The sequence below is a fragment of the Hoplias malabaricus genome, chromosome 14, assembly GCF_029633855.1.
Source record: "Hoplias malabaricus isolate fHopMal1 chromosome 14, fHopMal1.hap1, whole genome shotgun sequence".
Classification (NCBI taxonomy): domain Eukaryota; kingdom Metazoa; phylum Chordata; class Actinopteri; order Characiformes; family Erythrinidae; genus Hoplias; species Hoplias malabaricus.
Window position 1 is genome coordinate 11,332,326 of NC_089813.1, and position 13,951 is coordinate 11,346,276.

Here is a 13,951-nt window from a genome sequence, read left to right on the forward strand (position 1 = left end):
ATGTTTAAGAGGAGGAGGAATTGGGTGGTGCTGGGGGGCTCCTGGGTTTGGGACAAAGCGACGCGTGTGCGTCAATCTCGAACCGTGAAAACAGATGTTGCTTGGAGATTAAAGGACCAAACATAATCGAATTCAGTAGCAAGATAACAATACTGTGGGTATTTGCAGTTAAAGTGACCATTAATGAGTGCACAAGCCTCTTGGAAAAGTGTAGATCCCAACGTGTAAGGTGTTCGTACTAACGATTCCATTACGATCCTTATAACACAAATGATAATGTGTATTATAGCTACGTCTTTTCATAATAAAATGCACGTTTCTATCTTTAAAAAGACTTTCGATGGAAATATATCTTCTGAGTCTCTTTGTTCACTTAGTGAAAGGCTCTGCTGCAAACTCATTACTCTGCGCATGCGTGCGCAATCAAGGCGAAGTTTTTGTTTATTATATTTTGAATAATCGCGTTATGTGTGTGTTTTTTTATATATTTTCTGCAGATTTGTTCTGTTCGAGTTCAACAAACTTGCAGTGGCACCGCTAGGGGGCGCGCACGCTTTCCTTCAGCTCCAGACTGGTGCACACCCCGGGTCTCTAATGACTGCTATAAGCGAGATAGAGAACTTTTTTTTGTTGTTTGTCTATGAGCGTTCGGTTGGGCGTCTCTTTTGTCTCATGAGGCTCCTGTGTAGCGTGCCCTGGCCCATCTGCACGTGGAGATGAGGAGGGACGTCCAGCTTTGTGTTTTCAGCAAATCTCCAAATCTTGCCCCCTGCAAAACAAAGCTCCATAAAGGATGCTTGGCTTAAGTCACGATACCAAAACCTGTGTTTTTCTAAAGAACCTTTCATTAAGCCTTTGGGAAGTTTTTTGATGTTTTAAATGCTCTTCGAAATTAAAAAGGTCCACTTTTAAAGAATGGCTCCACAAAGGGTTCTTTGGCAGATGGCATCACCTATAGATTACACGCGTTTGCTTCTCTATAAAGAAGTATGTCTGAAAAAGACATTTGGAAAGTGGAAGATTTAAAGCTTAAAAAACCTCTTACACATAAATTTAATATATATTAATGCTGCCAACACACTCCAAAATTTGGGACAGATGCATGTATACCACTGTGTTACCAAACCTGTTTATAATCTATTATTTGGGAACGGAGGATGCTAATTTTTTGCCCATTCTTGCTTCAGAAAAGACCTCCATGTCATGGTCACACAGTCCATGGTCACACAGCGACACATTCATATTCACTAGTGTTAAATCAACCCAATTAATGTAGTTAAAATGTAATACCCCCAAAGTTAATTTAATAATAATAGTTTTGATTTAACATGGGTGACCTTGCTGCGTATTGTCTGATTTTCCCTGACATGATACACTTTTGGAAACAGAACTGTATCATGGAGCCACGCTGATGCAGTATGCGCAGAATGAGGAGGTCTTGCTGAAATAACCATGGACTTCCCAAAATAAAACACACACAAAAATGCATGTTAGTGCAAGCTTTGTTGAATTTTCTGTTTCTATTGATTCTAAAACAATTATTAATGAAGCTGCAGCCTCTTCTTTGTTTGTTTTGCTAACTCATTTCTGTATATTTCCTTTTCACAGTAACATCTTGATGCAGCACGTTTGTAGACTTTACATTGTTTGGAACCAAGTGGCCTCATCCACCACCATTTGTTTGTAGAGGAGACGAGGGAGATTATTATTAAGCCAACTGAAGATGGGTATGATTAGGATGCCAGAAGTGACCCCAGTGGAAGATTCATCTTGTGGTAACACCCCAACCCTTTTTGAAGGGACCCAGGGATCTTTTATGATATCAGAGAGTGCCACTCTGATGCCTGTTTGTTAGCTTTCCAGTCTGTTCACGTGCTTGAAACCAGTCTGATGTGTTTACGAAGCCCCAGTGTCAGTAAATGGTTAAAAAATAACCAAGTGTCTCGGTCCAGTATGCTAGGTTTTCCCTCTCTCTGTCATGACAGAGATTTTAGAAAACGAATAGAATTCCAAATATTGGAAAAGCACTATTCCTGCTTCATAAGTGAGTAATTTTAACTTATTTTTGCTGTTTCAGATTATTTAAAGTGGAAATGTCTCCAAATTCGAGACCGCTAACCGCGTGGGAGTAAACATAAATCGAAAGTGCTTCAAAACAAAACAAGTTGAGTTGCAAATGAGTTTCTGTGGAATTCAAACAGTGAATAAATACGTACAGACTTAAGTTAATATTCAGACACGTACAAACACCATTCCACCTTAAAAGATTTGGCGCCTTTGAACATAAACAAGGGCGGCACGGTGGCGCAACAGGAAATGTCACTGTCACACAGCTACAGCCATCTGGGGTTGGGGGTTTGCGTCCTGCTCCGGGTGTCTGTCTATGAGGAGTTTGGTGTGTTCTCCCCGTGTCCGTTTGGGTTTCCTCCCACAGTCCAAAAACATGCATTGGTAGGTGGATTGGCGACTCAAAAGTGTGTGAATGAATGTGTTTCGCCCTTCGAAGGACTGGCGCCCCCTCCAGGGTGTGTTCCTGCCTTGCGCCCAGTGACTCCGGGTAGGCTCTGGACCCACCTTCGACCCTGAACTGGATAAGAGATTGAATTCAGAGAATGAATGAACATAAACAAACCAGAGAGAATAGGGTTTCCCCACAATCTTAAACGCCCCCTTTATCTCAAGAGCACAGGTAAAAGTCAATGAATGAGACTAGTGCTTCGACTGGATTAAGTGTTAAGTGGGACATATTCTTCCCCTTTTCTAAGTGAAACCAATTCTGGGTCTTAATGATATGTTTGTGACATGTTCTGGCCAAAATAACACAAGGAGCAAACACCACACCAGCATTTTCCCCGTCTTAACAGTCCTGCTCAGTACGATATGTTTGTTTAAATGAGAATGAGCCACAGCTCAGTTCAGCAGGAGTGTCTATGAATGAGAAGCGAGGAGCAAAAAAACATTGTTTTGTTTTTTAGCCAATTTAGCTCAGTTCTCTTTCTCCTATGTTTTTGTTTTCTCCATATTTAATCTGCACTCTTATTCCTTGTGTTTGTTCTGATCTGTTAAACTGTATGTTTGTGCTCTTACATAAGCACAGTTTCAGTGCTCTGATCAGAGATACTCAAATGAGGCAGTGGGACAACCCTGAAGTGCTTATCATCTCTGTAAAAAGCAGCACAAAATCAGAATGACAATGTGTTGGAAATGCTCCCGATTACGAAAAAGGTGTGTGACGCACTGTGACAAGTGATTTTTATGTTTTAATAAAATATATTGCCTTAAATACTATGATGTTTTAGACTTCTTACAGTTAACACATGATTAATCATTGTTAAATAATAATTATGTTAATTTTGCACCAAAGACTCAATGTTCTTATTAATATTCAGAGCTTTTTTGCCCATTTCCTTTTCTGCCCATATACAAACATTTCTGTTTTTCACATTTCTATTGAACCATAAGCTCTTTCATTTCTCTCTTTCTTCTTACACCTTTCCAGGTGACATCTTCCTGTATGCGATATATACTCATTATTTTTTCTTTCATTTTCTTTCATTCCATTGACTTGAACAACATTTAATTTCATTCCACTGTTTGCCATTGTCTCACTTCCTCAGACAACTCCGAACCATAATCCTGTGTCCAAGGGGTGTGTAACTGGTGCTGTTTCAGATAATGCGGGGGAGGGGCTGTTTAAGTGTTCACTCTCTCTGACTGGGTAAGATGGTCCTCACATCCCCTTTCACTCTGCAGAATGCTACCCAATGCAAGTGTATTTTAGATAACCGAACAGGACAGTAAGTGTTGTATTCCACGTCTGTTGAGCTGTGCAATGGCTTAGTGCTAGTTGACTTTTGAAAATAAGACATGTCTGGGTTTGTAGGAGGCAGTTTAAGTACTTATCTTCACCTTACTTTTAAGTACTAATCTTCACCTTCACAATTCAGTGTTGTGTTGTTATTTGCCATAGACCAGATCACAAAAATACAAGCCAAAAAACAACTTATTATGTAAAATTACAACAGAGATGATGTTTTATGGAGGTAGATTTGATAAAGACTGATCCTTCTGCCAACTAAAATCACCAAGTTCATTTTTGTCCAAGTTGAGCTTAAGAGACTGAACTCTCTTCATACATGTCTTAAATTCTAGCAAACAATCAAAGGTGAACTGAGTTTATGCTGAAGCTCCATTTGAATGCTGTTGGCATAACAAAGAAATTGAATCCTGAAACTGAAAAAAAAAACTGCAGTGGGCCTCGGAAGGAGCCTTGAGGAACCCTTAAAGTGCACGCAATGCACCAATCAGAGAAGGACAGAATCACACTGTGTCAAAGCTTTGCTCTGATTAAATAGAATGAGTCTGAGAGTCAAAGAGTCAAACAATTTTATAATCACGAAACAAGGTGTTTTTTTGTGATGTGTAGAGGCAGCAGTGTAAACTGAAGATGATCTGATTAGTTTTTTCTTTAGAGACAAGTTGAGTTGACAACAAATTCTTTTTTTTCCCAAAAATATATCTCATTCACATTATACAAATCCAGGGAATTGTCTTTTATTTAAATATGTTTAAATCACCTTGAGACCAGCCTATAGTTGAACAGCCTTGGAGATCTGCAGCCATTCAGCCACAAAAATGTATGGTAAATAAGGTGATACTGATAAAGTATAAGGCCAAAGGTTTATCCAGTTTTTCTTCTAAATTCCAGGTGTCAATGCTCTGCGGATATATCACTCCCATACAGATTACATATAACCATCAGTCCGTCACTTCTGTCTGGTGCTTGGCGTTGTCCATTGTGACACAAAGCATTTGTGTGGCTGCTCCTCATTCATATGGAAATGTTTATATATGGAGATTATAAAAACCGTGAAGGCATATATGAATGCCTGCATCAGTAGAGCGTGCACTTTACAGAAAACAAACCTTTGAAGTGTTTACAAACCTATATTGAACATATATTGTAATAATTGGATGAACTGTGTATAAGAGGTATCGTTATTAGAGGGGTCGTAATCATCCATGCCTTTCTGAGGTACTAGACCTTAGGAATATTCCTATACCGTTTTTCTTTGTCTGAATCATTTAATCATGCATGGCTGTTTGTTTTAGTCATATTTATATTTTAAATTTCAATTCTCTGTATCTCTATCTTTCCGTTTGTAAAGCACCTTTGTTTTTTCTCAGTGTTAGTGTTGCCTTTGATGGCAGTATTTTCTAATGTACACAGAGTGAATGACTGATTGTGAAAATGACGTGAAGCTCTTGTCTGTGGGCTCAGGAATGAAAAAAAAAACCTTGACTGGGATAACCAGCTGCTTACCCCCACCCCCTTCGAAGCAGGGGCACAAACACATGGTGGTGGATGAAAACAAGCTTAAGTCAAGAATTGTGTTTAATAATACACTTCTTTTAGGAAGGATTTGGGAAAGTGTGGGCAGGCAATTATATGTAAACAATCTCTATTGTTCTACATTTAAATCAAGGCATGACTAGGAACCTACAGATAGTATGGAGTACCAATGTAACATTCATACTCATAACAGAGGTTCTATATTAGACCACTTGTGGTATAAAAAGCAGTTGTACGGTAGGTAGTATTTTAAATGGATGGTTGGAGAACGTCCATGAAGGTAGAGAGGCGACCAAAACACAAAGCATCTTTGGGTGTCTAGACAAGCACTTTGTATGTGCATCAATCTATCAAGGATCAATCAACAAGGATTCTGAATGGTTTGGAGTTGCAGTTCCTTTGTAAAATTGAGTACTTTAAAGTAATGCACCAAAAGATCCTGTACATGTTTTTGAAATAGCTATGTATTAAAACTGCTGTTAAGGAACCAAACATTTCTTCTCATAGGCACACACTATGTGTTAATTGAAATATGTATTAAGTACATTTCTAAACATTAAAAGTGTTAAATCACTATATTATATGTGGTCACATAACCTAAAACAAGATATCAATGCATCAAAAAAAAAGTGGTTTTGTGAAAAGGGTGCACGTGGCATCTTCATGAAAGGCCTTTACCATTTGTTGGAAGATACACAAATAACAATTTTAGTGAAGGTGATGATTTTACCTAAAGTTCTCGCAAAGATCTTTATGAAACAACACTCAAAGAGTGAAAGTGATAGTGTCATAACAAATATATCCCTGGAATGTTCATAAAACTAAGACTCAATCCTCAAACAACTGCACCATGCAACAATTAATTTGTGCTATAGGACAAATGACAGGAAAAGTATGAGAGATGCCAACTGTGTTCATTCTCTCTGACTGGGTAAGATGGTCCTCACTTCTCCTTTCACTCTGCACAAAGCTACCCAATGCAAGTGTATTTTAGATAACCGAACAGGACAGTAAGCGTTGTATTCCAAGCCAAACGTTTTCTGGAAAATTACAATGCTGTTTTATGGAGGTAGATTTGGTAAAAACTGATCCTTCTGCCAACTAAAATCACAAAGTTCATTTTTGTCCAAGTTGAGCTTAAGAGACTGAACTCTCTTCATACATGTCCTAAATTCTAGCAAACACTCAAAGGTGAACTGAGTTTATGCTGAAGCTCCATTTGAATGCTGTTGGCATAACAAAGAAATTGAATCCTGAAACTGTGAAAAAAACTGCCGTGGGCCTCAGAAGGAGCCTTGGGGAACCCTTCAAGTGCACACAATGCACCAATCAGCGAAGGACGGAATCACACTGTGTCAAAGCTTTGCTCAAATTAAATAGAATGAGTCTGAGAGTCAAAGAGTCAAAAATTTTATAATCACAAAACAAGCTGTTTTTTGTGACGTGTAGAGGCAGCAGTGTAAACTGAAGAGGATCTGATTAGTTGATTCTCTAAAGACAAGTGGAGTTGACAACAAATGATTTGTTTTTCCAAGAATAAATTTAATTCACATTATACAAATCCAGGGAGTTGTCTTTTATTTAAATATGTTTAAATAAAACCAAGATTAAATCCTCAAACAGATGCATCATGCAACAATTGATTTTGTGCTACAGGACTAATGATAAGGAAGGAAGCAGAGATGCCAACTCTCACTTCAACAGAGTGGCACGATTGCAAAAAGCTGCAGAGACAAGTGTTACACATAGAAAAATAACCAACAAACTACACCACAATCTTCTCTTTCCTACACCCGTGCAAATTATCCCTATGATACTGGAGAGACCAGTGAAGAACTTAGACCAGTGAAGAAGGTAGATGGTATAGTGCAGCGCTAAATGATACTGAGCAAATTGTGGGACTACAAGCTGAATTTGTTAAGACTGCCAATAGCATTGATAGATCATGTTTGCCAGGGAAGTTGAAGTTTCAATCACAGAAATAGAGAGGATGGAAAGGGTTATGAACAAGCCCAAAAGTAGGTGGCTAGGGGTGCCACAGTGTTTAAGTGGCATGGCATGGTATGGGAGAAGGGTACTGGAGTTACCGCTCACAAGTTTTGCTGAGGAATTTAAATGTGCAAAGCTGAGTCGCAATATGATTTTGTCTGGATCAAAGAATGCAGTGGTTAAAGCAGCATCACCAGTTACAAAAGCAGAAAGGAAGTGGACTCTGAAAGTAGCCGTTCAGGTAGCCAGGAGCTCATTAGAGCTAAGGGATATGTTTGGCCAAGTACAATGCAGAAGAGCGGGTCTTGGGTCAGGCAATCCTTAGAAAGCTTTTAGTAAGGCCACATCACCAGTGAGAAGGCAAATGATGACTAGTTTTATTCGTGAGCAGGAGGAGGAGGCACGATGTGCAACTGCAGCATCACAGGCCAATCAAGGCCAGTGGCTTCAATGGGAGAATCTAGAGAAGATTTAAAGAAGATTTCCTGGCAAGAGTTGTGGGCAATGGAAGCAAGTTGTATTAAGTTTTTGCTTGGAACAACTTACGGCATCCTTCCAACACTGCAAAATCTTGGACAGTGGGTTGGTGAAGACCCTAGTTGTAGGGCTTGTAAGTTTAGTTTGTCACAGGATCGGTGTACATGAAGACATAATGCCAAGGGTTTTAGCATGCTTGTTGGACAGCAAATGCCTAGAGGTTAATGCAGTGACGAGTGGTTGTAGTAATAAAATGGTTAGGTTTGTGCATGAGGGGTAATGTTTTTGAGGATGTGCACAGGCTACAAATATTGGTAGATGGGGTGAAGCACAAGATTGGGAAATACTGGTGGATGTAGGTAAAAAACTACAGGTCCCAGAGTGCATTGTGTTAACGACACTGAGGCCAGACATGGTGCTCTACTCTGAAAGTAAATGGATAATTTATTTTATAGAGTTAACAGTTCAGTATATGAAGCAAACAAAAGGAAGAAGCTGAAGTACACTGAAGTACACTGACTTGGCAGCCGAGCTGAGGGAACGTGGGTGGGAGGCACATGTAAAACTGGTGGAGATAGGTGTTAGGGGATTTGTAGCCAAGTCTGCCACAAACCTGCTTGTGCGGATCAGCATCAGGGAAATCAGAAATAGCTGAAAGATCTACTCAGTAGTTGTGGATAAGGAGTGCACAGACTACTTGGGGAAATGCACTGTAGAGGTGCTTTTGTGGTGGTTGGTGATGCAGCATGTAAAGTTCACATGGAACTGGTGGCACTGAGCATGCATTAACAGTGCCAGTGGGGCTAGGTACAGCCTAGGTCACCAGGGAGGCCAGTGTTGATTTATGGTTGTTGATGGTAAAGGGTAAGGTAGGACTGTAAAGCTGGCTTGGATGGGAGTGGGTCTGGGACATCAGACTTCACTGTTGGGCCTTCTGGTGGTATCATGGGCTTAATTCCGCAAAACACAGACGAGGGGAGGTGCCTACCTGATGACCCCTGTAAGGAGCTAGTGATGTACTGAGTGGTTTGGGTACTCATGGGCTGGATTCAATGAATAACCATAGTTGTTAAGGTTAGCTGGTTGCTGATCAGATCATAAACGGCTACAGCCACCTTAGTGTTGAGGGGTAGGATTCAAACAACAGAAATTTGTGGCTGCTGGTAGGAAGAGTGCGGTGGGCCCTATGTGAAGCTCTAATGGATTGAAATAGGATATTTTAAATCTTATTCTGTGTATGATTATAATTAATCTGTTTTAAATAAATCAAAGCTCTCTTTTAATAGGGTACTCTGGTCAGATGAAAGAACTTAAACTTAAAACATAAACCCTAGGACCTTGGTGCTGTGTGACAGTGATGTGCATATATGACCCCAAGGTCCCCATAACCACAGTGAAGTATGGAGGTGGGAGAAACATGATATAGGATGGCTTCTCTACAAACGGTATTCTGGGATTGCGTGTTCTCAAAGGATAGATACTGGTAGAGAAAGAAGAGACAAAAATAATACAAACTACAAAAAAAATACATTCTATAAAATGCAATAACAACAATCTGTGACTTTTTAATTCTCTTGAATTAAATCATTTGACACCTGAGGACATATATTTATGCAGTTTTTCAAGTGGAATTATTGCCCATTCTTGCTTCTTACAAGTCTTCAACATTTCTTGACTACATTTGTCTGATTCTACTCTTCATGATGTCCAATAGGATACAGATCTGAACTGCAGGCAGGCCAGTCAAGTCCTCTACTGTTGGAGCAGGTGCGGAATGAGGCCAGACATTGTCTTGCTGAAATAACCATGGATTTCCTTGGAAAGAATGTTATTTTGATGGTAGTATGTCTCTCTAACATCTAAAAGTACGCCTCAACTTGCATATGTCTGGAACCTTCACACACATTCAAGTCACCTGGCTTTGGGCACTGATGCAGCCTCATGGCAGATGCTGGCTTTTGTACCTATAACTGACAACAATCTGCATGGTCCCTTTTGCCTTTGGCATGGAGAACTTAATACCTATTTTTCCCAGAGAGCTCTGCAGTATTTCTTAATAAATTGCTGGATTGCATTCTCCTTGTGTAATACAGTTTCACATTCAATCGCGGATTTTAGCCTAGCACTACATACTGTTTCTGTTCTGGATTTCCTTTTTTACAATATGTACAGCAGAAGGTGAAAGATCCAAATTCTATTCAATCTCACAGCATTCATATTTCAAAATGTGTCCGTGTAAACAGTGACATCACTGGAAATTTTTGTCAGTTATAAAACAGGGACATAGTAAAACACATATTCTTGTTTTATCGCATTTTAAAAAAGCATTTCTGCACATGGGATTTGTAGGTGGGGATTAACTAATAAATGTAACAAAATTCATGTTTCTTGTCTTTATATTTTCTGTTCCCGCTTTCGTTTTTATTTATTATTTTTTTAATAATGATGATGAAACAGATATAATGCCATTAAATACATGCTAAATTTTCTCTCTAATAGTGGCATCGCCATTTCCAACCGTTAGCTTAGACCCTCCCAATCACAGACAATCCACCATTCTGTGAGACTTGTTACATGCAAATGCGTCATCCCGGACATGTGAAGCCAGCTGCCTCTTCTTTTCAAACTGCTGCTAACACAACGCCCGTAGAAAAAACAACACGCTTAGAACAGAACGGTATCTGAGACGTGACAGGCCAGCTAACAGATTTGTAATTTAAAAATATTTCAAAATGAATATCTTCAAGAAAAAGGTGTGACCCACCTCTGTGAAACACCAAAGTGTTCATATTTCAGACGGAATTCTAAATTCCCTTTTCTAATAATACTGAACTATGCATCACTTAATATCTCTTAAAAAAGGGAATTTCTCAAGTTTTTAGCATGCTACTCGTCATGAAAGAGATTTAAGAAAAAAAGTCATTTGTCCTGAATAAGTTTAGTCAAAGAAATTATTACAAAATTCATTTAATTTTTGAACAGCGTAAAAATATTTTTGGGAAAAACATTAATGTAATGTAAAAATTATATAAATTCGTAAACAAAGCCCATTTTTTTCGTGTTGCTGTCAAAGTAAACGCAAGCAAATTAAAAAAAAAAAAAAAAAGCAAAGACATGGAACGACTGATTTCCCATTTTTGTCACCCGACAGTAAACAGCGTTTCTCCTCATTTTTATAAACTGTTTACATTGTATTTATTTCAGTCTGCTCCAAGCATTGATCTATATTTTATTTTGGATAGCTTCGGTGAAAGCATCAACAAAATGGGCAGGTTTTCCGCACGAGACTTTTATTTCCCGCGCAAATTTCCCGACAGTACAGGAGTCAGTACGGTATTCCCCTTTCCGTCAGGGTTTCTTTGTTTATTGTTATAGATCATAATCACACCTGTTCCATCTGCGTCTTTGTTTCATTTTTCCCCCACATCATTTTTGTGTTATTTTAAATGCAAAATGTTGCTTATTTATAAAATGAACACACGAAGATCGGCCATTTCCACTCAATGTATTTATTTTTTTATTTTCACATTCACAATAACTTAATATTCAGAAAAAAATCCTATTCACAATTAAACGTTTAACACACAGTGTTTACCACTTCTTTGCACAGACCAAATATACAAAAAGTCAAATGTGCAAACCTCACGAAATACTTTATAACCCTTGGGGTTTACAATTGTGTTGTTTACAACTCGTTTTCCATTGAAACCCCGGAGAGGATTGCATTATGCACTACACACGGCATATGATCTGTGCTCTTTGACTTGTTTCACTATTAAACCGTTCAGTAAGCCAAGATACATCAAAACATCAGTATTCTCTCTAGCGGGATTCACGTCGCGTCACGCTGCAGTATATACACAGTAAACAGTAAAAAGTAGCTAGTTTCTAATTAAAGTCTCTTGGTGCTACTCTTGTCTACCAGGGTCTCCACATGTTGTTAGTGATGGGCTGTGGAGCGGGGAGTTGGCGGTTGGGGGTGGGTGCTGCATGGCTGGGGGTTGTCTGGGAGCGGAGGGGGTTGTTGTTGTGGAGGTTGCGGAGCCGTTGATTGCTCTGCGGGGCAGTTGAAGTGGTCTGTCCGCAGCGGCAGTGCTGGCACGCCGAGCTCATTGAGACCAACGCCCGCTGCATGAACTCGTTCACCCTGTGACCCGCCTCTCCATCCAGACTTGTTTGCGGTAGCAGCGCAGATACACGCTGCACACACGCTTTATAACCTTCTCTGAAACTGTCTGCTTGATCTGTGGAAGAAGGAAAGATTTGTTAGATATTTTGACCAAGATATATTTCGCAAAATGTAATATGGCAAGATTTTTCAAAAGTATACAAGAACAACTGGACATGTCAATTTACCTTTAGCAGGAGAGGAGGGCAGTTCTCTGAGGAATCGGACGGTCATTTCAAGAACATCGGCTTTCTCGAGCTTGGAGTACCGTGAGGTCTGGAATTGAATGGAGAAGAGGTTAGATTTCCATTGTACTGCCCTTCTCTGTAGTTCGTTGTTTTTCAAATGGTTGGAACAAAAACGCTACACCAAACAACTCGTTCGCTACTCTAACTTAATTAAATTGGCTAAAAGTGTCTGTCAAAGTCATATATTTTAAACTCTACTTACATCTTTGCCGACCAGAGGAACTATAAGCGCCTTCAGCTTGTTGAGGCTGTCGTTGATACGAGCGCGTCTTCTTTTCTCCATCAGTGGTTTGAGAGTCTACAAAAAAGCAAATAAAATAATGATTAGAAACTTGAAATCAACATTTTTGACAATTCCGGGACTTCGTTATTAGTTCAGCAAAAAAACATCAAAATGGTGCTCACCTTTCTCAGTTCGTTGGCTTCTTTTCTCTGTGCCACCGTCATTGGAGAGCTGTATGAAGGGCTAGAGGAATTGAGAATGCTGGGAGTCATGATTAGACCTTTATTTTCTTAGTTGTGAACTCTGTAGAAGCAGAGAGCGGGTTGTGGTCGGAGGGACTGAGCTGCGGCTTATATAAGCCAGTCGAGCGCGCGAGGAGCGTGGGTTGGCGTCCTCCCACCCGTATTCAGACCAAGCAGTGCTCTGATTGGCTAGCGGCACACCCTGCTGCGCAGTGATTGGCTAATAGTCCACTATCACAAGCACTCCGCCCGAAAGCCTGGCGGAAAATGGGCGGGGAACGAAAACCCTCACCGAGTCTATTATTCCCATATTCCCACTGCAGCGCTGACCATCTGCTGAGTGATGTTTGATTTCATTCAAGACTGCTGGCACGCGCCGCCCGACTCATTGCATGGGAGAGGTTTTGAGATTTCTGAAACTTTAAATAATAAGAAAAAGTAAATATTATTATATTCTAAGATGATTGTAATACATACACACATCTTCTTTTCCGCTTTTCCATTTCAGGGTCGCGGTGAGATGATTGTAATGTTTAAGCAATTTCGCACGCACAGGATTCAGTAAACCGCCATTTTGTTTTATAGACAGAATTGGAAATACAAACATGCAGCTAATTAGCGATATATTCCCTACAACGCTGGTTAACCTCACCAACAAAATCGTATTGTATTTTTTAAAGAAATGTTTCAGTGTTGAAATGAAATGTCTCCTCCTTAACATTTTCCTCCTTAAAATAAAGAATGGACAGAATCGTGCAAATTAATAGCGAATTCAATAGATTTCTTAAAATGTAAACAAATGTGTACGGAAATCTAATTCCTAAGATTTTATCTTACTTGAAACCTGAAACTTAGTTTATATTGTGTTTGCTATATGATTTTGGCATTAAACTTATTTTACTTTCACAAATTCCCATCATAATCCCGTGTTGAATGGATCCCTACAGTCTTTAGTCTTGCAGTGTTTATATAAGTCCTCTTAAAATATATAAATATTTTGTTATACTTTGGTTGTTTTTCTCTGGTGTTCCATGCTTTGGCTTTGCTCTGAAGGGCCATACAATGAGGTATTAGACTGCGGTATTAGCTAAATGCCATGGAGACAATATAGGAAACTCTTTTTTATTTCAGTTAGCTCTAACACCTCTACGACTGATATTAGCACACATTATAGCATTTTAATATAAAACGAAAAAAAGAAAGGCTGCATGAAAATGTAGCTGTGTTTGATGTTCCCAATATGCCCATGAT

General features: G+C 39.4%; 1 protein-coding gene across 1 annotated transcript; it reads right to left on the reverse strand.

Moving 5' to 3' along the window:
• Nucleotides 1–11,417: 11,417 nt before the first annotated feature.
• LOC136666624 (transcription factor HES-2-like) lies at nt 11,418–12,774 on the reverse strand. Its single transcript, XM_066644930.1, has 4 exons — nt 12,641–12,774; nt 12,438–12,533; nt 12,176–12,263; nt 11,418–12,063 (listed from the first exon to the last, which is right to left on the reverse strand). The coding sequence occupies exons 1-4, from the start codon at nt 12,728–12,730 to the stop codon at nt 11,738–11,740; spliced, it is 600 nt and encodes a 199-aa protein (XP_066501027.1). The 5' UTR covers nt 12,731–12,774; the 3' UTR covers nt 11,418–11,737.
• Between the last annotated feature and the right edge of the window lie 1,177 nt (nt 12,775–13,951).

Bases quoted from the DNA above. Each gene is read 5' to 3' on its own strand.
- LOC136666624 (XM_066644930.1), bottom strand. From the start codon at position 12,730: ATGACTCCCAGCATTCTCAATTCCTCTAGCCCTTCATACAGCTCTCCA. The intron at 12,534-12,640 runs GTGAGCACCATT...GCTTTTTTGTAG, and splicing joins AAGCCAACGAACTGAGAAAG to ACTCTCAAACCACTGATGGA. The intron at 12,264-12,437 runs GTAAGTAGAGTT...ATTCAATTCCAG, and splicing joins TTCCTCTGGTCGGCAAAGAT to ACCTCACGGTACTCCAAGCT.